Raw genomic sequence first — 23930 nt, 5'->3', positions numbered from 1 at the left:
AAGTAACGCACCAATATACTCGCCCGGGAACTCATGGTGCGAGGCGCGGCGCCCCGAGCGAGGGGATATGGGAGTTGGGGAGCAAGCAAAGGACAACCGCCGTTCGGAAGACACGGAAGACGACGGTGTCTGAGGAAGAGACCCGGGAACTGGGAGCACCGAACCAGGGGCTGGGTAGGAAATAGTTCCGTCAGCCGCAGGAGTCTGGTTGGAGGAAGCATGCAAATGGGCGGATGTCTGCAACTGCACCGAATCAAAGCACTTGGTGAGCTTTTCAGCGACTCCAGAACGGGAGATGACCGCTACGTGGACCTTGACGTCTCCATTGGGTTGAATCGGCCACCATATCTCCATCCCACAAGGGAGCTTGACGGGAGTCAGAGGTCGGTCTAGCTGCTTGGGTACCACACAATGGGTTCCCGGCTTCTGAGAACCCCGGCGAAAGTGGGCGTATCTCAGCGCAGCGCCAACGGAGGGAGCAGAGCGCCTTCGCCTAGCAGGTCCAGCTGTGAGTGGCAAGACTGGGGAATTAAATCCGGGATGGAGGGCAGTTGGAGAGCTCGGTGAGGCCACCGAGTGACGACGACCCTCGAAGTAGGCGCCGTGGGGCTGCAAAGACGACAAGCCCGAGACAACTCTGTCTGGGGAGCGTACCGAGATACCGGGGAGGGTACTTGAAGGGTAAGCCACCGGCTGGCCATCGAATGACCTCAGATTGGCCAGAGCTTGATGGTCAATCTCTGACACCCTCTCCCCGTCAGTGGTCGGCAGGACGGGTCGCGGTGGTCCACGGGAAGACATTGGACACACGGACCACAGCCAAGTTTCCAAGGGACTTGACTGCTTTGCCTGGAATGCGGAAAGGCTTGCCGGGTCTGTGTAGAGCGAGGCCAGCAGCGGACGAGGTCGGCGTTGTTCCATAGTGACTGCCATGACGAGGTTTGCCAGCAGATCAGATCCCAAGCACCTAGCCAACAAGTCGTTTCTCGAGGACGGAGAGGAAAGATAGGCGCTCAGTCAGGACACTGTACAAGAGAGGTGAGATGACATGGTATCCTATGAGTGGCGGGTCCTGTCGCTTGTTATAGCTTTGGGTGCTCTCAGACAAGCACGAGGCGAGCGACTATACCCATGGCCAATCTGCTTCTCCTGTGGCGCCTCATTCACTGGAATGGGAGGAGGGAAACGTGACAGAGAAAAGACGGCACTTAGTATGAAAGGGACAAAAGCAAACAACGCGGGGCGTGCGGCGGGTAGTGGGCGCTCTGGCTCCCAACCTGGCCGGGACAAAGGAGGACGGATGCTGGCTGTGCCCTCCTAAATGTCGGAGAGTAGCCATGTAGGAGGCTCCTTTGTTGAGCTGCTGTTTGCTCTTAGCTGTATGCGGAGGAACATCTTGGTGAGTTGAGGAAAACATGTCGGTTGTGGTTCACAACGGCGTCCAGAATGTTGGCAAAGTTGACATGTTGACGGGACGCTGAAGGTTGATGAATGATGATAGATGACAGAACAGCATCTGGCCGTCAGCCTCGTAGACGGAAGTTGCGACTGGACGTTGGATGTATCGCTAGCTTCACGTGATGGCTCCGTTACAAACGGGTTTCTGTCTCCTCATTGGTCCGACAGCGCTCGCCAAATTCCGCCCAGGACCCACCAGAGCTCCCCACGCTGAGGGTCCAGAACAGCCATCCATCAACACTGAAAGGCCAACTTGACAACGAGCAATCATCTTGACAGGTGTCGTCGTTTGTCAGTGCCCGTACTTCATTTTAGGCCCCCTTCTCTTTCTCTACTGAAACGATGCTCTGAATGCACATGTCCCTGTTTCGTCTTCCATAATGTCCAGCGCAGCAGCAACTCTCAAGCAGCAGAAGGAGGACTTTGTCTCCAATCTGTCTGGCGGCTCCGTTAGCGAGGTCAATGCTATCGCCGGTGTCGCCCCAGTGAGTCTTACTCTCCGTGATGCCTCCATAAATCTTTTGCGCCGGGGCTGACTAGGTTAAACAGGTTGCCGTGCTGCTGTGGTCGGTGTTGCAATCCCGCCAGTCCTTCTTCCAGCCATACGGTATCCTCGCCTTTGCCGTTGATTACTTCCTCAATGTCGCCACCGTTGTGCTTGTCATGACACTCTACTCGAGTTCGCCCCTTCTTCTTGGCCTCCTCCTCGCAGCACCGGCTACCCTCATTTACGTCCTCCCTCCCAACGCCGTGGCGCCTAGGAGAAAGCCTAAGGTCCCTCCTGGTGCCGGCTCCAAGAACGGCTCCAAGCAGCTCGACCCCCTGCCGCTCAAGCCCTTCCTAACCACTTACCGGTCATGCATGCTCATCAGCACAGTTATTGCAATCCTGGCCGTCGATTTCCACCTCTTCCCACGCCGCCTCGCCAAGGTGGAGACATGGGGCACATCCCTCATGGACCTTGGTGTAGGGTCCTTTGTCTTCTCCGCCGGCCTGGTGGCTGCACGGCCGGTGCTTAAAGAAAGAGCTGCTGGTACCCCTGTATCATGGCTCCGTCGCATACTGGGGTCGCTACGCCACTCCATTCCTCTCCTCGTGCTGGGCTTTGTGAGGCTACTAAGCGTCAAGGGCCTCGAGTATGCGGAGCATGTGTCAGAGTATGGGGTTCACTGGAACTTCTTCTTCACTCTCGGACTGCTTCCTCCCTTTGTGGCAGCATCCCAAGCCGTCCTATCGATCGTTCCTTCGCATGCCGTACTTGCCCTCCTCATCAGTGGCACATATCAAATGCTGCTCGAAACCACCGACCTCAAGGCCTACGCCCTGACCGCTCCAAGGGTCGACCTGATCTCCATGAATAGAGAGGGAATACTCAGTTTTGCTGGCTATCTCTCCATCTTCATTGCCGGCCAGGGGCTGGGAATGTTTGTGATCCCTCGCAAGCTGAATGCTCGGAGCAATCCCAGTGCTGGTGTCCAGCGGAACACGCTGCTCATGACCCTAGCTGTGTGGACCGGTATCTGGTGCGCCCTCTACGCCATCTCAACAAATTACCACTACGGGCTCTCCCTGGTGGTCTCTCGGAGGCTGGCAAATTTGCCGTACGTGCTTTGGGTGGCCGCCTTCAACACTGGGTTGGTACTGGCCTTCTGCATCATCGATTCTACCCTCTTCCCTGCCTTTTACAATGCGCAGGACCCCAAGTCGGAGAAGGAGGCTTATCTCACAGCCACGAGTCGCATATTGCGCGCTTACAACAGGAACGGCCTAGCCATATTCCTGGTTGCAAACCTCCTTACTGGGCTGGTCAACATGACTATAAACACGTTAGAGGCCACCCCCTGGGTGACAATGGCGATTCTCATTGCATATACCCTGGCTGTAACTGTGGTTGCAGTCCTTCTCGACGCTTACGAAATTTCGATCAGGATCTGAATTTGGATTTCCCGGGCGATCCCCAGAATTCTTCACTGCGGTGCGTTGCGAGATTTTGCCCGACCCGTGCCATCACTCGTCCTGGGTCGGCCGATCAGTCGCATCGCGTAGTTGAACCCGTAGGATCACGACGGGAAGACAAAATAACGACCTTGGCTTTGCCCTCATGGTCGGCCGATGCCGCTCAATGCATGTTTTCTTTGTTCCAGCTGCAGCCATAGCGTGGGCACCCTTGCATACTTGTACGGCAGAACAGTGACGACGTGGCCACCACATTCAGTAGCACGTGCGGACGCTCCTCCTGGGGCATCAATTGGTGTCGTTTCCCACGCGTCGGCCGCCTCTTTGTCTTGGAATGTGGATATGCAAGCAGCGACGGACGTTGGCCTCACATTTTACGCCCGCCGGAGTCTCATGTTCTCTTGTCTTGCGAGCACTATAACCCTCAACACAAGCAATGTTTGTGGAATACACAGGCGTAGGACATGGGGTCTTTGTGTGTATCTAAGCTTCTTCTCGTCCGATCTTGGGTCGATTACAAGTTGAAGTGTCCACGAAGCCATGTTCTGGGGAGGCCATTGGGAGATTTTGTACATTCCGTGTCAGTTTATAGATAGAATGCAATGTAATATTAGGGGCCAATTGGTTGTGACTCGAAGTAATGGTTGGAGGAGTCCTAGCTGTGCCCTCCAACCGTTCTTAGTTGGATTTCCCGTGCATAGAGCAGGCAATAGTTGGACAAACACCAATGTGTTCTGTGGCTATGTGATCGGATCGTACTTTAACGCGTGAGGGCAAAGAGAGCGAGGCTGGTAAGAAATTGAAGAGTGTAGAGTTGTAGCTTTGGTACGTACTCCATGCGGATACCAAGCACTATGCGTTGAGGGGATTGCGTGGCCCATCTCAGATACCAATAGTTTTCTCGTGGCCTATAAGCTCAGGATACTGATATATGGGCAAATAAAGCGCGACGATTACATTGCTTCAGAGTTTAAATCGTTTAGATATATAATAAACTAATCTGCCAAACATGTATGTAAATCCACATAAATCGTGACGATCGACTATTAGTACTACGGGTACTCATTTTAACTGTTGCGAGTACGAGTACTCCGCAGTAATGGTGCTTACTTACGTATTCGTACGAATATACCCTGGGCTAAAGGGTGGGATGTTTCACGGCGTTGGGCTCCGTGTCTCGGGACGGTGGCACAGGGTCAGACATTCCGGGCACCGCTGAGGCCCTACGGAATACCAATACGATTACGGATACATACTACTACATCGCACACCGTAGCAAATACGAGTACTAATAGTAGTAGTTGCGCTACGCAAAAAAGTACTAAAAACGATGCTCTTTAATATACGTAGGTTGCGGCCAAAAGTCTTGTTCCATTTGGTACCTTGTTAGCCCACTAATAACAGTCACACACATAAGACACTGCTTCGTATCCGTACGGGATCCCGAAATGGACTTGGTTATTGATCTTTTGAGTGATGCCGTAAACTTCCACAGGGTAGCTAGCCAGCACTAAGAATAATACACGAAGCGCAAGACTGGGGACGTGTTCGTTCTGAGTGCCGGGGTGCAGTACAGGGTCTGAAGATGGGAGTGATGGGGAGTACAAGGACACCACGAATGGGCAAGCGGGAGAGTCGAAGTTGTACGAGGGGCTTGAAACATGTTTGTATCGCGAGTAATAATACGAGTACGGAGTATCCGTAGTGTAGTACTACGTACATGTTAGTAGTATTATTCGTCCTGGGCGCGAAACTATCGCCGGTTTTCGAGATGTCGGGTATTAGGGCTGTATTTGGAGATACAACTTGCAAGATCGCCTGGGCGTAATTTGCGCCATTGCGCCAATCACGAGGGCGCATGATTGCGCACGTCCCGCTCGGCAAACAGGGGGGCTGGGGCCTCGTTTGCTTCTTCGAGAATGTTTGGTCTGCTTTCAGTCGAGGTCCGACATGTGATGTAAGAACTCGGGATTCGTACTTGCTGCAAATGGTTGGTTTCCCTTTTCATTGTTGGACCAAGGCTGTCTCGATGTGCTGTGGTGCCATCATCCATGATCGTTGGCAACGCGTCGTGGAGATGGTGTGAGCTTGTGTGGGGCAGGCGGGAGCAAGGCTCAAATAATAGAGTCTGGAAAGGGTTGAGATCTCCCTTGCCGCGGCTTGCCATTGTTTGTTGATAGCATCAAGAAAGGCTCGCCATGGCCGCGCTTCTCATCCATGGATGCCTTGTGCCGTTGTCTGTGTCCCTTGCGTCAGGCGTACGAGTAGGTACTCGTACCAAAGACGAAAACAGTCGTTGGCGGCTGTCCTGTTCTCTCTTGATTCTTGACTCAGCTCCGGCAAGTTTTCCCAACTGAGAGTGGCGCCCGCTTAAGATTGCATTACTTCATGCCGGACAGCTGTGGAAGGTCCCATATGCGTTCGCAAGGTAGGTAGGTAGGTACGAAGACGCAAGTTTGCAACACACAACGCTGTCGATTGAGCCAAATCTTGACGCGCGCTGGCCTCTAATATGGTTCAATGCGAGGAAGATGAGTTGGTAATGGATGTGATGGGCACAACGGCATTTCGCTGTTTCACCGCGAGATGATCACATTGTGGAGAAGTTGGTGTCCGGCTCTTGGGATAAGGCAACGCTGCAAGTGTCGCAGCAACGCAGCGTGGTAATTTGACCATAAAAGTGAGACCTCCACTAGAGGCTAAGAGGGATGCATCCATCGCCGTCTGGTGCCTGACCCACCGCAACAGCCTGGGGGGAGGGGGCGCGCAGGTACATGTGCAGTGCTATTATCCAAGTATAATCTCAGCCTCGGACGGTGGTGTCAGCGCTAGGAGGTACTTTTGGGTGTTGTACTGGGCGGGCCTCCAGTGGGCGGTTTGAGCTTCGGCCCCACCGATGCAGCCAACCCAGGTCTCATCTCCCGTCGCTCGGCATCAATTTCGCCTGGGAGGCTGAGGGGAGAGCTCTTGCAGGTAAGCCTCTTGGGCGGTTGAGCGGTTGGGCGGTTGAGCGGCGAGCCTGTGCCTGGGTGTCCAGTGGGCGGCGAGCTGGTCCACGAATGTCTAGGTGCAGTGCAGGCCTTCCAAGCTTCCCAGGTTCCAAGGCTCCCAGGTGCCCAGGTTCCAAGGTTGCAGCTGGGGTCGCCCGCCTGGGCAGGCTGGTGTGTTTCCCTGTGGCGCCGCTGTGCCTCCATTCCTCCCCTTCCCGTTCCGCCCGCGCTCTGGCTTCCCGGTTCCAACTCAATCCTCCACCAACTCTCTCTTCCTCGCCAGCTCCGGGGCCTCCAAGCGAGTCAGTCCTCCTCGACTGGCTGGAGCAGCGGCAACTCGCCGTTTTTCTTTCACCAACGTCGCTGCGCAGACAATTTCCGCCCAGAGACCGCGACCACGCGCCGACGTCTGCCTCAACGCGCCCTGCCAGCCACTCGCCTACGGCCAGTCGCCTGCGTCTGACCGACATCGACTCCCCCCCGGGCCAGCGCCTGCGCGTTACGTCCACGTCGCTCCATCCCATCCATCCACTCAGGGGGGCGCCTAAACACCACCGCAACGTACCGCAGCGCAACCCAGCGGAATAATCTCGCGCCCGCTGCGACCGACACATGATGAGATAGCCGGTCTGTCCTCATTGGTACTCGAGTTTCTTCTCACCGGCACAGCGGTTCGCAGTCTTTCGTCTCTTGCTCGTCGGGATCCTTCTCAACGCCTGCTGCAACCGCCCCCAGCGCTGCCTTGGCTGCAGCTGCAACGAGCTATAGGTCGACCCATTGCCTTGCATACTCGTACCTTCGACGCATCTCTTTTTATTTTTATTTTTTATTCTCCCTTTGGCCCATTTTAGGTCATCATTTGACGCACAGCCGAGTTCCTTCTTTCTGCATGAACCAAACTTCCCCGACGTCCCTCCACCGTCTGCTGCGGCCGTCTGGGTTCAGTTTCCGTCATAGCGCCCTGACTTACCTGGAAGATGTCGTCTGCTGCTTTGCAAGCGCCGACTCATCAACCGACTTCCCTGGCATCGCCGCCCCTGGCCGCTGCCTCGAATCGACAATACGCGCCTTCCTATCCCCCTCCGAACGTCGAAGCGAATAATGCCCACCAGTCCTCGTCTGCCAACGCCTCGACATCATCGAGACGACCCCCATCCCGCAAGACGAGCGGCAACGCCTATGATCCCGCCCGCGACCCGAATCCTCCTGTGACAGTTCGGCCAGGGATGCCTTATCAGCCTTATCAACCTTCTCACAACCCCCCGCCACAAGATCGCGTCGCCAACATGCCCCCGGTTGCGCCCCCGCGCACTTCTTCCAATCAGCAGGGGGGAAGCTCTCGCAGGAATAACTACTCCAGCGACAGAGCTGTCCATGCTTCCCGACATGCCCAGCCTGACAGCTCCCGCTCTGGGACCCGCACCGACACCAATGGTGCTGGTGAGAATGGTCATCGGAGCAAGAGGGCTGCCAATTCGCACTTTGCTCAGGACGTGACGGGGAGAACAACAGAGAACAGGGACAATCGTGGTCCTGCGACTACCATGCCCATCCGAACACAGCAGTCTTCTCCCCCCAAGCCCTCGCGCGAAGCGGACGAGAACCTCCACAGCCGTGACGCCCAGGCGATCTATGCACAGGCTGATGATGCGGTCCCTCCTCCGATTGGAACGAACCCGGCCAGCGAGGAGCGAAGGGGTGGCCGGAGCAGGCATGATTATAGCAACCGTGCTCACAAGGGCACTGCCAAATTCGGCGACTTCATCCTTGGTAATACCATTGGCGAGGGCGAGTTTGGCAAGGTCAAGCTTGGATGGAAACAGGATAGCAGCGTCCAGGTGAGCATGCTTAGCTTCCCTGATCCGAATACTTCTCACAAACTATTCTAGGTTGCTATTAAGCTGATTAAACGCGACACCGTTGGCAGCAACCCAACCCGGTTGGCCAAGATCCGCCGGGAAGTCACCATTTTGCGCCAACTCCAGCACCCCAATATTGTGCAGCTAATAGATATGGTGGAGACCGATCGGTATATCGGAATCATTCTCGAGTATGCCTCGGGAGGAGAGCTGTTTGATTACATCCTGAACCACCGTTATCTGAAGGACCAGTCTGCTCGGAGGCTGTTCGCCCAGCTCGTCTCCGGAGTAGGCTATCTTCACAAGAAGGGTATCGTACACCGCGACCTCAAGCTGGAGAACCTGCTTCTCGATCGGAATCGCAATATCATCATCACTGATTTCGGGTTTGCCAACACCTTTGACCCCAATGAGGAGTTGGGGGATGAGGAAGAGGCGAACCTTACGGATCGGGAGTTTGTCAAGAGAGTGGGGTTGGACAAGGTGAAGCCAAACGGCATGAGGAAAGGAGATCTGATGCAGACAAGTTGCGGAAGCCCCTGCTATGCCGCGCCTGAGCTTGTTGTCAGCGATTGCCTCTACACAGGAAGAAAGGTTGATGTGTGGAGCTGCGGTGTTATCTTGGTAAGACCCCCCTAAATCGATCGCTCCCGCAAACCCAGCTAACGTAATGACAACAGTACGCCATGCTTGCGGGATACCTGCCGTTTGACGACGATCCAGCCAACCCCGAAGGCGACAATATCAACCTCCTTTACAAGTACATCGTCAGCACACCTCTCACGTTTCCCGAGTACGTAACGCCTCACGCGCGAGATCTCCTGCGGCGGATCCTGGTCCCCAACCCTCGCAAGCGAGCGGACTTGTTCGAGGTTGCTAGGCATAGCTGGTTGAGCGACTACTCCCACGTGGTCGAATTTATCACCAGCTCGACTACCCTCCCTGCCGATGTCCAGAAGACGATCACATCTCCTGAGGAGTTTACCGAGCCCCCCTTGGTTGTGCGCAGCTCATCTGTGCGCGAGTCCACCAGGCAGAAGGCGCACTCCCCTACCTCTGTCGGAGGCCTGTCCAAGACCCACGGGAAGATCGATGGAGAGACCGAGCCTGCTCAGCGAACACCAAAGGATGCCAAGCGGCGCACAGTCCAGGTGGAGTACGTCGCTCCCACGACACAGACGCAGCGTGGTGCCGATGGCGATGATCCCCAGTCGGTGAACCGTGGTGCTTCTCAAAGATCTGCCCCCAAGGACAAGCCTCTGCCGAGCGATCCACCAGTGTCCCGAGATGGAGCTGGGCGGCCTTCCGGCTCTAGACAGCCCCAAAGCTCTCAGAGAAACACCGCTGCCCCCCGGGGTCCCCGGGAACAGCGCCCCGTCACCGAGAACTTTTACATGCCCACATCAACATCAGGCGCCCGACCGCAGACCGGAGGGTCGATGTCCTCGGCGGCATCCATGGGTCTGCAATCCATGGGTCACTATGGTCAGCTTGCACCGCCAGCTGTTGCCGACACTAATGCCGAGGGCCGGATTGCTCAGCCGTCGAATGCGGATGAGCCTGAGACTCAGGGGCGACCGAGCACTGGCGCGCCGTCGAATTTTGCTCGGATGTCTGGTATGAACCAAAATCAGGGCCCCCCTGCTGGCCGTGGACACAAGAGATCGAGCACTATTAGCGACCTCGGATCGAAGCTCCTTGGCCGCAGTGGCTCCATGTTCAGCGGGCGTGGCAAGAAGCGCTCAGAGCAGCAGGGCGAGAAGTCGAGGAAGTATCCTCCTGTGAGCATGACGCAACCTATTCCGAATGGCGAAGACTCGGGGCCCCGGCAGTCGGTGGATTCACGAGCCTCGCGACGATCCTTCTCACTTCTTGGAAAGAAGCGCAGTGGTAGCATGAGTGGTTCGCAAGGGTCTGGTGAGAAGAGCGACCGCCGCCGTTTCTCACTTATTCCCCCGTCGTTCTCGCTCAAGGCCATTGGTCTAGGCAAGGAACCGGCGACTCCGCCATCGGAAAGGGGGTCGCAGAGCACCCTCCCTACCCAGGATTCCAGGCAAGATCCCCCCAGAAGCTTCACCGCACACGGAGATGCCGGGGGCAGCAGCCCGATTTTCGATCCCGTGTACAACAACAGACCGCAAGCTTCTGCCTCGAACCCCCCTCGGCACCAACGGTACGCATCTGCGCAGCTAGACAATAGGAGGCCGAATGCCATCCCTCCTCATCTTCAGTCGGGGTCACACTACAACGCCGCGCCCGAAGCTTCAGTCGACATGCGTCGGCCACCCACTGAGCCCCAAATGAGCTCGTATCAACAGCGTGGGTATGGAGGCTCTGAGGGCAGTCTGGGCCAGAGTGTAGACTCCCAACGAGGCAATAATCGAGTTCTCCTGCAGAAAAACACGAAGAAGTTCACCGACGTCTATGAGCAGGAGGACTACCGGGGGCACGAGGGGAGTACCGGAGCCGCCAAACGGGTCATGGACTTCTTTAGGAGAAGAGGAAAAGCCCGTGGTGGCGAGGACCGATGATGAGCTGGTTAGGGCGGAACCTATCCAGCTATCTCTACCACTGTGTGACCTCGGGAGTTTTTGGCGTAAGGCAGGAATGGCCAATCTCTACTTTTGGAGGTCTCTGGCACTATTGATCACCGAGAACTTGCCCATGCTGGCATCGCCTCCGGTTTCTGGAGTCGGCAACAGGATCTTTGTCGAACTACTCCCTACGCACCTTAATCAGTCTACCGGCGAGGACCAACCCCCCGCATAGCCCCTGGCTGCCTCATCAGCTGGCTGGCTGCCCTTTCGCCATGGCCGATGCTGTTAGCAGACATCTCCTAGCGATAGGGATTATGCACAATATTATCTAGTATTTATTCCCTTTGTTTTTGCAATTGCGGTTTCTGTTTGGGACAATGGAGAGCGGCTGTTGTAAAGATTGGAGAACGAGGTGGTAGGGTGTCAGAGAGTGGTAATATAGTCACTCTGTGCGGGCCCTGACTTTTCTGTTTCCATAAATTGATTGAGGAAGTGTTGACGGGCATTTGGCGATGAAGCGAGTTTATCTTATGAGTATCCGTGGCAGCCGCAGAGGCGGCGGAAGAGAAAGCGTTTCGATAGAACCAGCAGCGGAAGGAAATGGGTGAGCGGTACATAGGAGGACAAGGTCTATTGTCGTTGGTAAGGGGATAGGACGGAATCTCTTACATCTTCTTCAGCTGGCGTTTCTTCTTGCTCCCTTGTTCATTAGAATGTGCCCGTTTAGAACCCCGGGGGGTGCTGTGATGGTGACAGGGCATCAACTACTTACATACGAGTACGAGTACGGAGTACAGTCAGTTGTCGCCACAGACCCTGATGGCGGTGTGTCTTTTGCATTCCTGTCACTGGCCTCCCATTTCGATTCCTCGATTCCTCGACTCGCCGGTCGTCGCGTGGCGTCCTGAGACACGGGAGGGCGCGCAGGTGGCGCCAAGCTCCCGCCTCCCGATTCTGAGTACGACGAGTAGTGATCCTTGTCAAGTGGGTCGAAATCCCCAGACGGCGCGAACGGGCACTCCCGCTCGCTTGCCGTTGTACGTATTATGGGGTAGTCGATACATGCCAGTTGGCACCTGGTTAGTAGCCATAGTAGTAGTAGCCATGGCAGTAGTAGTCATAGTAGTAGGTGACTATGAGACGACTCTATAATGGAGAAACAACTGGACTTCATATGGTTGGGCTCTGGATCTCGACAGCGGCAGAGTGGTGAAAGGCGCATTATGACTATGGTGAATAGACGGCGCGGAGCGGTGAATAAGAGCAGGATAAGAACATGGTTATTTCCTGGCTGGTCTGGAAAATACCCCATGAGAGACAGCCCGGCAAAGACTCTGTTCACGCAATGGGCCGGGCATTAGTGATTTAGTGACGTCTGGAATATCAAAGTATCGCCAAGGTGCACCTCACTGGGACCTACTATTACTGGTACTTGGCAGTGAAAAGGAGTGCTCATTCCTATCCGTATAGGAGTCTCGACAGTTAATAAAGAGTTGATCAGGTCGCGGGTTTCCCCTTGGGGGTTGCACCTGACTCCCTTTCATTACCTCAGCACCTTGGGTAGACACTCGTGGTCCTCCTTCTTCTTATATCTCGTCATCGTGGGACCAACTTTCGTTGCAAGATTAATGTCCTCTCCTTTTAGGACTCAAGCTCTTTGGGTGGTACATATTTTGGTCTTTCTTCCGTTTAGTCACTTATTCTGTGTCCTCTCCTTTGCTTGTCCATGGAAAAAGGCGAGCTTGAGCCCATGGACGCCGGGGGGCCAGGGAGCTCCCTACGACAACCGAATAATAAGGACAATTTGACGACCCCGGTCAATGGAGATCGACGAGCTTATGGAACTAATAGCGGGCAAGGCACTCTTCTGAACGAGACGCCTCGCCAAGAGAGCAGCAACCGCCCGGTCACTATCGAGATAGGAGTAAGCACGGCCGCTTCCGACCCCAACTTTGGGTCCCGGGATGGCACACAGGGAGCCGCAGGAGATAATGGGAATAGGAGGCCAAAGAAGAGACGCGCGTTTATGCAGTCCCTCAGGTGGACATGCTGGCATGTCCTCACCTGCAGTTGGGTCAATGTCCTCTTGGTCTTTGTCCCCGCGGGCATAATTGTGGCACAGATCCCTGGATTCCACGGAGGCATTGTCTTCGCCTTGAACTGCGTCGCCGTGATGCCCTTGGCTGGCTTGCTTGCCCATGCGACAGAGGCAGTGGCGTCGAAGATGGGGGATGCTCCGGGGGCGCTGATGAATGTCAGCTTTGGCAACGTGGCGGAGCTCATTATTTTGTGAGTATTTGCAATGTATTGGCTTGCGAGTGTACTGACGTTGTGTAGTATGTAAGTCTGTGTCGATGCCTCATATTCACACTGCAAGAATTTGTAGGTGCGGAAGCTAACGTAGAATGATATCCGACAGCATAGCTCTAACCAAGGTCCGTGAACGCCTATCCTCTCTGGCTAGTAGTACCTCATCTCACTGGATCTGTAGAACAGGATCCGTATTGTCCAAGCCTCGATACTGGGATCCATCCTCGCAAACCTTCTCCTTATTTTAGGTATGGCTTTCTTCTTGGGTGGCATGCGATATCAAGAGCAGGTATGCGGATATTTACGTCTAGAGATCTCTAGAGACCAGCGAACCTACTAACATTCCAAAGTTATACAACAGTGCAGTGACGCAGATGAGCGCCTGTTTGCTCAGCCTCAGCGTCATCAGCCTGGTGTTACCGGTATGTGATATCCGATCAAAACCAGCAACCAAAAGACTGACACTTTAGACTGCGTTCCATGCATCGTTTAGTAACACTCGCCACGCGGATGAGCAGTCTCTGAGGGTAAGCCGGGCAACCAGCGTGGTGAGTGTTGTTGCCGAATGTGCTCTGGCTCGCTGAACTGACGGCATAGGTTCTTCTCCTCGTCTACATCATCTTCCTAGTCTTTCAACTAAGATCGCATGCGTTCTTGTACGAGTCTACGCCTCGGCACATTGTTGATGCCGAGGCAGCGCCTGGACCCGCCGTGGCGTGGCTCGAGCCCGATGGTTCTGAAGACGAGGTGCTGTCCGCTTACAGATCGGATGGCTCTCGGCAATCGAGGGGCACGGTGAGAGAGCGTGTGAGGAGAGCCGTTCGAGGCGGGCGGAGTAGGAGACCCAGCTTGTCTCCATCAATAGGGCGTGATGGGGGTGGCACTCCCAGTTCGCCTGTTACCACGGCCAATACCCCCTCCGGAACACAAGATGAGCAACGGGAAGAAATATCTTCTTCACGCCATGACACACCGGCCCGGAACTCACCGGCTCGCGACACCCCAGCTCATGTTCATCCTGAGAGAAACCGGGACAGCTCTGGGGTAGACGATGAGGTTCATCAAGCAATGGTAGGAGGCACCAGCTCGTTACAGGATCACGCCGAGGAGGAAGACGAAAACCAGCTATCCCGAAAGGCCGCCGTAATTCTTCTGATTGTGTCGACAGGCCTGGTGGCAACATGCGCCGAGTTCCTCGTCTCGTCTATCGAGGCAGTAACGTCAACGTCGACGATGGGGGAGACTTTCATCGGACTCATCTTGCTCCCAATCGTGGGCAACGCGGCGGAGCACATCACAGCCATCAAAGTAGCGATGAAGAACAATATGGACCTGGCGATCGGGGTCGCCGTCGGCAGCTCGATCCAGGTTGCGCTCTTGATCACGCCGCTGGTGGTGATGCTAGGATGGATCCTAGACCGCCAGATGTCGCTGTACTTTACCATGTTCGAAACGGTGTGCCTTTTCGTGTCGACCTTCATTGCCAACTTCCTCGTGCTAGATGGGCGAAGCAATTACATGGAGGGCGCGCTACTGTGTGCCGTGTACGTGATAGTAGGCGTCGTGGCCTTCTACTACCCTGAGGGGAGCGAGGCGAGTGCTTGGGGGGCAGGGGAGCGGAGTGGATGATGGGGGACTGAAGTAAAAGACTTTGGGGTCAAGATGTTTGGCCAGAATTGACATGATGCCCCTGGACCTGCTGCCCAGTAAGGCTGTGTGCAATGTTACATGTTTATGTGTTTTGGGCAAGTTGGCTGCTCTGGAATGTTGACGCTACCTTGTTGTCTAGTACCTAGGTAGGTACCTACATAGTAGGCAGTTAGTTGTCAGCAACTTGGCGCGCCTTTTAGTCAGGACAAGCTTCGGTGCCCACAAAACCTTTGCCTACGTATACGTACGTCCCTCATACTCAGCCACATCAACATTATATAAGTGCTTTCTCTACGTGTCAACTTCACACCTTGATGATCCTGTTATTCTTTACCGCTGAATTTAGATTCCACTGGGCCATTGACTTGCATACTTAAAAGAACCTGTGTCTGTTTGTTCTTCCGCACCTCATCGCTCACGAGTAAGAGCATCACCGCATCACCACCTATCGCCCACAACACAACCTCACTGCCACCGTCACAGGTAGTATTGCATCTCCAGCACCTTCGAAATGTGTTTTGGCAAAGACAAAAAAGACACTGGCGAGGAGGAGCCGGCTCCGAGGCCCGCCCAGGCAAACAATGTGAAGAATCGCACGTCGATGGGAGCTGGTCCGTCTGGCCAGCAGGCCTTCGCACCTCAGCCGTCTGCTCCGCCTCAACCACAGTACTCGACGTCTCAACCGCAATACGCCCCGCCTCAACCGCAATACTCGTCTCCTCCTCCAGGTCCCGGCCCTGAACCAGGAGCTAGCGAGGCGCCTCCCTCTTACGACAGTGTCAATCCCCAGCATGATTGGCAGGCTGCTGTCCCGGACACCTCCCTTTTCCCTCCGCCGCCCGCCATCTTCAGCGGCTTCGACCGGTCCCCGAGTTGCAACGCGACTGAAGAGGAGGCCATCGCCGGCGAGGCTTGGTGTGAGCAGTATCCGATGTCCTCCCCCATGGTCCTGGACGATGCCGCCAAGGGCGCCCTCCACTTCAACAACATCCGGCTGATGGAACCTACTGGCTTCAACGGGACTCTCACCTGGATTGGACCCGGCCACTGGAAGGCTCAGACGGCTGCCAACTCCCCCGACCGCTGTCTGATCAGCTACCCTCCTCTCTACGTCGTCAACGAACACGACCCCGTACGCACTGGCCGGCCGAGCACCATCTACTACGAGGTAGCGCTGCTACCTGAGTCGCCCACCAACTTCGTGGCCATGGGTTTCACCGCGCTGCCCTACCCGTCCTTCCGCCTGCCAGGCTGGCACCGCGGCAGCCTCGCAGTGCACGGCGACGACGGCCACAAATACATCAACGACCGCTGGGGCGGCAAGACCTTCACGGCCCAGTTCCGCCAGGGCGACACGTACGGCATCGGCATGACTGTCAAGCCCACCGGTGGTGACAAGCCCCTAGTCGACGTCTTCTTCACCCGCAACGGTGAGCTGGCCGGCGGCTGGAATGTGCACGAGGAGACGGACGCCGAGCAGGATTTGCCTGTCATGGGGCTCGAGGGCTTTCACGATCTCTGCGCCGCGATTGGGTTGTGCGATAATGTGCGGTTCGAGGTCATCTTCGAGCCGTCACGGTGGCTGTACCAGGATCTGAATTGATGTGTGAGGGTGCCATCGTTGCCACGTCTGTCTTGTTTTACTTTAACTTTTTTTTTTGGTGTGTTAGAAAGCCGTAAGATACCTAGGTTTAAAACCCGCCGTGTATTTATTTTCTTTACCGAGATGAGTACATGAATTTTACTCCAATATTAATACTGATGATCGGAGAACGAAATGGAAGAGCAATTCCAAGTGACGTCGAGGCGCATGCTTGTATCCGATTTTGGCTTTGGTGCAACCCCTCCAACAGCCTCCAACATTCCCGATTGCCAGCCACACGCCCCAGTATCTTTGAGCTTCACTCCGCTGTCGAACAGCAAATCTGTCCCAGCATGGATGTGGACGGCGACAATGAACTGCTCACCCAGGCAGCCGCGGGTGTGACGCTAGAGAAGTACTATATATCATACAATTTCAACAGTGGACTGTTGCTAATGTTTGACCTAGAGGCGTGTGGCCCGACCTGCGGACAGACATCATCGCGCGCCTCGACAAGGTGAGTAGCGGTGACAGCCTTGCAGCAGGCGATGGCGCTGACATTTGTTACCATAGATTTCGCGCGAAGAGTTCCCGATCCCGAAACTACCCCCTCCGCGGCCTCTGATCCTCCCCGAAGTCGACAATGAAGGTCGCCTCGTCTCCCCCCTCGCATCCTCTCCACCCCCGACCTCGTCACAGGAGGCAAACAAGGAAAATGCCCCCGCCCAGCGAAGCGCCGGGCCGGCCGCCCAGGAGCTCGCGCCGGGCCAGCTCCCCAAGCAGATCGAAGACATGCTCAGCGGCATCAAAGCCCACCTCGAGTCCTTCCCCGCGCACCCGCCGCACACCATCCAGCGGCTGGCCGAGCTCGTCCTCCGGCCCCGCGCCCACTACAAGTCCCTGGCGCCCTACCTCCACGCCGTCGACCGCGTCGTCATGGTCACCTCGGCCGCCGACACGTACCCGCTGCCGCCCCCGGTCGTGGCCAGCCTCCGCCCCGGCGCCGAGGGCGACCCGGCCGAGTCCGTCGCCTGGAGCAACCCGGCGTCCAGCACCCTCGGCACCGACGAGGCGCTCGGCGGCGCCCTGCTCACTCCCATCCCCTGGGTGACGTCGAACAAGCTGCCCACCGAGCCGCCCGCGAGCAACGGCGGTGGCAGCAGCGGCGCCGGCGGCAGCGCGTCGGAGTCGGCCCAGGGCGCCCAGATCCACAGCGAGAGCACTGAGAAGATCGAGGGGCCGAACGGTATGGGTAGCATAGAGACCGTTTCGGTGAGCGTCAACGGGATCCCGTCGACTGGCCACGCCAGGGCCATCACACAGGGGGAGCTACTCCGGCAAGAGCAGCGCGCAGGGGTCGTTCCGCAGAACTCTCTCCGATTGAGGGACCACTCTTTGGGCGAGGCGGAACGTCGGGCGGGCGGGGCAGAAGAAGCCGGCGAGGAGCGGCATGGGGGTGGCGAGCGCCCCGAGGATGATGCCGATGACGAGGAAGAGGAGGAGGAGATACCGCATGCGAGGGGCCCCGAAGAGATTGGCGTGGGTGACACGGGGCTGCAGTCCACAACGACGAGCTACGTTGGTGAGGGAGGGCTGGACACGCAAGGCCTCGACCTGGAGGCTGCCGTGGGGCGCAAGCACGACGAGGATGACCAGGCCGGGGAGAAGCAGGGCGCTGACCAAGACTCGGGTGCAGCGGACGGCGCCGGCGTCAAGCGCGAGGCTGACCCTGAGCTGGAGAGCGAGCCTGCCAAGAAGCTCAAGGAGGGCGGGACGGGGGAGGCAGAGCAGAGGAAAGCGGATCCGGAGGCTAGGGACGTGAAGGACGATCAGATGGAGACGGAAGATTAGCTGAAAATTCTCCTTTGATGAGCTTGCATGATACCACGGGCGAAAGGGAAAGGTAATGGGACATTGATACGATACAGGAACAACTTGGATTATTTATTAAATGCCAGCTTCCACGGTTTTGGGCGTTAATCCTTGGGTTGTTGTGCCTTACTATTCCATTGCAACGTACATATTATAGTAGGAATATGTGCTCGAGCTGCAGTATACATCCTACATGAACGCCGACCAACGCCAACCCCATTACATGCCCCCCAAACACCTGTCCTAAGAAAAGCCTCCTATACCCAGGTTTTTCAGATCATCTTAGAATATCTTGGTGATACTCTCTCTCGAGATGATGCTGTTCTGCCTCTCGTCACGCTTGACACGGAAGAAGCTGTCGCAGAAATCGCTGCAGCGCATGTGCCGCAGGAACTCCTCGTCGTGGGTGATGACGATGAGCTGGAAGTTGCTCTGGGCCTGGCGGGTCTTGATGATCATGTGAAGGCTCTCGGCGAGGGACTTGATGTTGTCACGGTCAAGGTTGGTGGTTGGCTCGTCTAGGGCAATGAGGCCGCAGTTGACGCCAAAGGACTCGGCGAGGGCGAGGCGGATGATGATGCTGGCGAGGACCTTCTGGCCCGCCGAGCAGCGTCCGCGCATGTCCATCTCCGTGTCTTGCTTGACCATGCAGAGGCGGTAGTTGTAGTTACGCTTGCCCGTCGATGACTCGTTATCTGACCGGATGAGGATCGTGTCAATGTCGGTGCCCTGGTATGTGCTCTGCCACAGCTCGCCGGCGATGCGGTTCACCTCGGCCATCTTCATTGAGTGGAACTGCATCACGGCCTTGTCCAAGGCAGAGCTGCACTGGGCCAGGTCCTCGATGGCTGCTTTGGTCGTCTCAACCCGGATGTGCGACTCGCGATACTTTGGCTTTGCATCCTTGTAGTCCATTTCCCACTCTTGGAGCAGTCGGTCCAGCTCCTCATCCTTGGTCTTCATCGTCCCCATCACAGAACCACGTTCAGCAAAGAGGCGGTTCGAGTGGTTTTCTAGGGATCTGGCCTCTCCCTGAAGTCTTTCGTAGTCTTCGTGAGCGTTCCGGTCCTCCAGATCGGCAATATCCCGGCGCAGAGTATCCAGAGTGCGGAGATGCTTTCGGTAGTTCAGGTTGTCGTTGATATTCTTCTTCTTATGGTCACCGTTATCAATATCCTCCCGAAGCTTGTTGGTCCGCCTTGTTAAATCATCCACCTCCTTCTTGGTGTTGGCAATGGACTTTTCCAACGTAACAATAGCTCGTTGGTTCGACGCAAGATTTGATGGGCCTCCTCGGTCTACATAATCTTGGATGTCCGTCTCCACCATTCTGATCTCGCTGATAGAGTTGGTTATCTCATCCCTCGCGTTGGCAATGTTCTGTTCCTTAGAGCGACCCCGACCAAGTGTCTCGTCGCGCGCAGCCTTGGCCTCGGTAATCTCCGGTTCGATGCTCTCCAGTTCAATGTCAGCGCGCTGTATAATCTCGCGTTGCTGGGCCAGATCATCCTTGAGTGACTGAATCTGAACTTGGATGTCCTTCTTCTTGTCCAGCTGGCTCATCGCCGAGCTGATTTGGTTTCGCAGCTCGCTCTTTTCGAGCTCTAGGGAGCTCATCTGATCCTTGACCCGCTGCTTGTCTGTCGACAATTTCGCTATCTTTGTCTTGACAGTTCTTGTCTGCTCGCCTAGGCCAGCTTGCAGCTCGTGGATCTCATCGGCGCTCCTCGTGATGCCCCCTGATGCTTGCTGTGACTGGATACGATCGACTTGGTTCTCCGAGTCCTTGATATCCTTGACGACCTGAGTGATGTTCATAACGGTCTTGGACAGGTCGTCCATGTCCCTGTGCTTCTCTTCTTCTGAGGCGACTACGGACTCCTGCTCTTCCAATTGTCTCTCCAGCGTATCAAACTCCGTCTCGAGCGACTTGCATTCATCGCGAAGGGTAGGGAGCTCAGAACCCAGCCTCTCATACGTGTCGAAGAGCGGACGGACCGCACGCAACTTTTCAAGGCTCCCTGTCGCATCGTCAAGATCCATTTTTGTCTCCTTTTTACCATTTGGATCGAGGTTCCTTTCAATCTTCCTCTGCAGTCGCTCTATGCTGCCGCGTTGATTCTCGTCAAAACTTCGCTCGCATAGCAGGCACGTCTTCTTCGAGTCTAGGGTGGCCTTGCACTTGGTGTAGTATTGGACGAGAGCATCGAAAAGACTCAGGTCGTTTCGGTAATCCTCCACGGAGTTCTCCAAAGCTGAAACCTCCTCCGTATAGTCCTCAATGATGGCATTTTCGCGGACGGTCTGGAGCGCTGCGACGACCTTTTGCTTGCACTCGGAACTTTCCTGGGTATTCTTGTCCAGCGAGGCCTTGGCGTTTTTGAGTTGGTATTCAACCTTTTGGAGTTTCTGCCTCGACTGTTCGCGGCCGTGTTTCGCGTCGTCGACAGTCTTTGCCTGACGCTTGAGAGTCGACTGAAAGCGAGATTCCAAGTTCTCAGGTTCCCAATTATCGCCAACCACGGCAGAGAGCTTTGTCTTCCAAGTGTTGGTCAGAGTCTCAAGCTTGCGTTTACGATCCGACAGCTCCTTTTTGCGATAATCCAGCTGGGCGCGCTCGGAGGCGAGGCGGGTGGACTCGATAAGCTCACGCCCTAGGCGGTCGTTTTCGCTTTCCAGATGAAATAGCTTGTCGTTCTCTTCGGCAAGTTGTCGGTCCCAGTTTGCCTTTTCAAACTCGGTTTGTAGCCTTTCTAGTCGTTCCCCAAACTCTTCGAGCTGGCCGTCGAGCACGGCCTTCGCCCCTTCATCGACCTGGATTTTGCTTGCCTCACTCTGCAAGATATTGGTCCTCTTCTCTATGGCACCCATGCGCTGCTTGGCAGAGACGCGATCCTGAGTCCTAGCGGCTTTGCGACCCTCGAGGTCTGTGATAACACCCGTGGCCCTATCTAGCTCTGCCGAGTTTTCTTTTTGGAGCCGCTCGAGATCCCGCTTCTTCTCGTATAGAAGCTTCTGTATGCGCTCATTAAAGGACTGGATTTGTTGGTCTGTGAGGTCTCCGTCATAGCCCCTAAAGCTGTATTTTTGGGCAGTCTCCTGGGTCATCTCAACGCGAGCTTTTAGTTGCCGGTCATATTTGTCCTTGTCAGACTGATGCTTTCCTTGCTCCGACAGCTTGGTGTTCAGGCTCTTTTGAGCTTCGGCCAACTCCTTTTGCAGTTCATTGTACTGAGATTTGTTCTGCTCAGCTTGCTCCTGGAAGCCTCGCATCCTCTCTTGGTACTGAGCCAAAGACGTCTCCAGAGATGCATCATCGTCGTGTAGTTCTTCAATAGTCTGGCGCAGCTCGTTGGCCGCGTCTTGTCTATATTCGAGCTGTTCCCGCTTGTTGCCGAGATTCTGGACAATCTGGAGATAGCTGTTGGCCTGTTCGTGTTTTTCTCGGATCCTTTCTTGTGTTTCCTCCATTTCGGCAGTGAGGGCCTCGCACTTCTCACGTGCCCCCTCGATCTCAGCCTGTAAGCCCGTCATGCGCTTCTCTGCCCGTTCACCACGATCCTTATTGATCTTGTTGTGTGCCTCGTCGTTCTGAAGTTTGCCAAGCTGCTCAACCTGCTTCTTCCGAAGAACCTTTAGGTTTTCGATGGCTTTGGTGTACTTCTGAGCCTCGAATATCTCGTCGAATCGTTTCTTGAGGGCCGCAGGCTCACTCAGTGGCCAGAGCGACTCGTCTTGGTGACAGAAAATGACCGCATCGAGAATTGCCGGGGAAACGCCAAGTCGTTCGGGCACCATCTCATCAAGCTGTGCCTGCCTCGTCGATGTCGTGGTTCGCTCGCCATTGTTCACGACGACGAGCGAACAGTCCAGAGTCTTTTGCGACCTGGTAGTCTTCTTGACTGTGAGCTGCAAGCTCCTAGTAGCAACGTGCTGGCGGCCATTTATCGATCGGAACTGCAGTTTTACCTGCGCCATGACTTCCTTCTCGCCACACAGCTACGCGCTAGGTCAGCACATTGACCAGGAGGGTGGTGAGTGAAGATGGGGGCATGCCTTGGGATCGTGAATGAAGGCCCCTCCCTTGCTGTTGGGTGGTAACTCGCCCGTGGTCGCATATTTGAGGCACTCGATAATAGTGGTCTTGCCGGATCCATTGTAGCCGACGATGAGGGTAAGAGGAGAGTAGAATTGGATGGCTTCTCGGACAGCCGGGCTAAAGGACCGGACTCCGGAGATGGAGAGCTTGTCGATCTTGGACATGGCGACCGGCTATCTCACGAAGGTTTCTTGGCTTGCGTCATGAGAAGCCTGGCGGCTGGGGAGCATCGAAAGTTGTAACGCTGGATAAACGGGCGAAATGGGACCAGAAGGTGCTCGAAGACGCGACTCGGCGTTTCAAGACCACGTGGAACGCGTTAACGAGGTTTGGTGAGATGCGTCCTCACGTGAGCCGCTACAGTGAGGTACTTAGGTAGGTATGCAGGGGTCTTGGACCCTGCAATGAGCGCCCCCGTTGGGTACATATGTCGCTTGGCGTCTCGCAGTCGCTGCCACGGAAATGCACAATTGCACATTGCTTTTTGCTGTGACCACCACCCGTGATATCTGTACGAGTACTATCCGCACTTCGTACGTCCTATGTAACATCCCTTAGGACCAGTGCCAGTAGATCTTGGGTTCGCCTCTGGTCTCATGATTCTGACATCGCCTCTCCGGATTTTTTGTTAGACTACATGTGAAACTGCCTCTGTCCAATGTCGAGCCGTCAGTCAAATGGAATGTTGGCCGCTGTCCATGGTTGGAGAAGTGGATGGATTGCCTGCCGAAGCGCCGCCACTGCAAGCCACGTTCTGTGCCCTTCGCAAATACTCGTGGTACACGGCAATATCCGTCATAATTTGAGACGGCGATCAACCAGGGTCCAGTGGATTTCCTAGAACTCCGAATTGCCAACGCCCGTATTCGTAAGGCGGCAAGGACTCCCTGCGCCCATGTTGGGGAGACTCGGAACAGACACTAGCAGGCGGAGCCATCCAGCGGAACGAATGCCAAGAGGTTCCCAAGGTGTTTCCCAGCGGCACCTCGTGACGCTTCGCGCGATAGTATCCCTCCCTCCCACTGCCGCGCGGACTGGTCCCTGGGGAACGGGTTTCGGCTGGAAACTTAGGTGGGGTGTCCGCTTTTGGCGGAGGATTTACTCCGAGCTGTAGTCTGTGGCACCTTGGTGTGGCGCTGACGGGCAGTCAGTCCCAGGCAGTCCCAGGTGGTGGGCTAGGTGGTAGTGTAATGTAACAGCAGTGGCCCCCTCCTTCAGCTTCCGCTGATCCCGCCCTAGTGGAGGAACTCTGGGCTGCAGTCGCGGGGCGGAGCGAGCTCCTTGGAACCTGGAACTTGGAATGCGATTCTGGCAAAACCGGCATCCTGTTGCTCTCCCAATTTCGATAATCCTCCACCTTCCGCCATCCGTCCTCCGATATCACCACGTCCCCCCGCTGACCCTCATTTATCTTTGCCGGCCAACGCACGGCATAGCAGCTCACATCCCGCTTCAGACCTGTCGCTAGACTCTTGCCTCGCATTCCCCCCCCGTCCCCGCCCCCCGGCGGCTGCTCCATTGACTTTAAAACCTGCATAGGAGCCTGCACCTATTATCCGCCTCGGACCCTCCTCCTCCTCCCCTCCCACGACGACCCATCCGAATAATATTCTCCAG

General features: G+C 55.7%; 6 protein-coding genes across 6 annotated transcripts; 5 read left to right on the top strand and 1 right to left on the bottom strand.

Annotated features, from left to right (window-relative positions):
- Positions 1-1838: 1838 nt before the first annotated feature.
- On the top strand, positions 1839-3393 carry GWT1 (glucosaminyl-phosphotidylinositol O-acyltransferase; the record flags this gene model as incomplete). The annotated part of the gene is made up of 2 exons (XM_083192648.1): positions 1839-1943; positions 2008-3393. 2 exons carry the CDS (start codon positions 1839-1841, stop codon positions 3391-3393), a joined length of 1491 nt encoding a protein of 496 aa, XP_083051705.1.
- Positions 3394-7690: 4297 nt separating this feature from the next.
- Positions 7691-10794, top strand: ACO1O0_003192 (uncharacterized protein; the record flags this gene model as incomplete). Its single annotated transcript, XM_083192647.1, has 3 exons — positions 7691-8242; positions 8294-8887; positions 8944-10794. The coding sequence occupies 3 exons, from the start codon at positions 7691-7693 to the stop codon at positions 10792-10794; spliced, it is 2997 nt and encodes a 998-aa protein (XP_083051704.1).
- A 2179-nt stretch (positions 10795-12973) lies between these two features.
- ACO1O0_003191 (uncharacterized protein) lies at positions 12974-14739 on the top strand (the record flags this gene model as incomplete). The annotated part of the gene is made up of 4 exons (XM_083192646.1): positions 12974-13089; positions 13604-13637; positions 13708-13905; positions 14206-14739. The coding sequence occupies 4 exons, from the start codon at positions 12974-12976 to the stop codon at positions 14737-14739; spliced, it is 882 nt and encodes a 293-aa protein (XP_083051703.1).
- A 532-nt stretch (positions 14740-15271) lies between these two features.
- On the top strand, positions 15272-16363 carry ACO1O0_003190 (SSH4 family protein; the record flags this gene model as incomplete). Its single annotated transcript, XM_083192645.1, has 2 exons — positions 15272-15371; positions 15489-16363. The coding sequence occupies 2 exons, from the start codon at positions 15272-15274 to the stop codon at positions 16361-16363; spliced, it is 975 nt and encodes a 324-aa protein (XP_083051702.1).
- A 332-nt stretch (positions 16364-16695) lies between these two features.
- On the top strand, positions 16696-18193 carry ACO1O0_003189 (uncharacterized protein; the record flags this gene model as incomplete). The annotated part of the gene is made up of 3 exons (XM_083192644.1): positions 16696-16757; positions 16811-16859; positions 16916-18193. The coding sequence occupies 3 exons, from the start codon at positions 16696-16698 to the stop codon at positions 18191-18193; spliced, it is 1389 nt and encodes a 462-aa protein (XP_083051701.1).
- Positions 18194-18496: 303 nt separating this feature from the next.
- Positions 18497-22477, bottom strand: RAD50 (DNA repair protein rad50; the record flags this gene model as incomplete). Its single annotated transcript, XM_083192643.1, has 2 exons — positions 18497-22133; positions 22317-22477. The coding sequence occupies 2 exons, from the start codon at positions 22475-22477 to the stop codon at positions 18497-18499; spliced, it is 3798 nt and encodes a 1265-aa protein (XP_083051700.1).
- Positions 22478-23930: the final 1453 nt, after the last annotated feature.

The sequence above is a fragment of the Amphichorda felina genome (genome assembly GCF_050947745.1).
Source record: "Amphichorda felina strain 45539 chromosome Unknown scaffold_3, whole genome shotgun sequence".
Lineage (NCBI taxonomy): Eukaryota > Fungi > Ascomycota > Sordariomycetes > Hypocreales > Bionectriaceae > Amphichorda > Amphichorda felina.
This window is presented reverse-complemented; position numbering and strand designations above follow the sequence as displayed.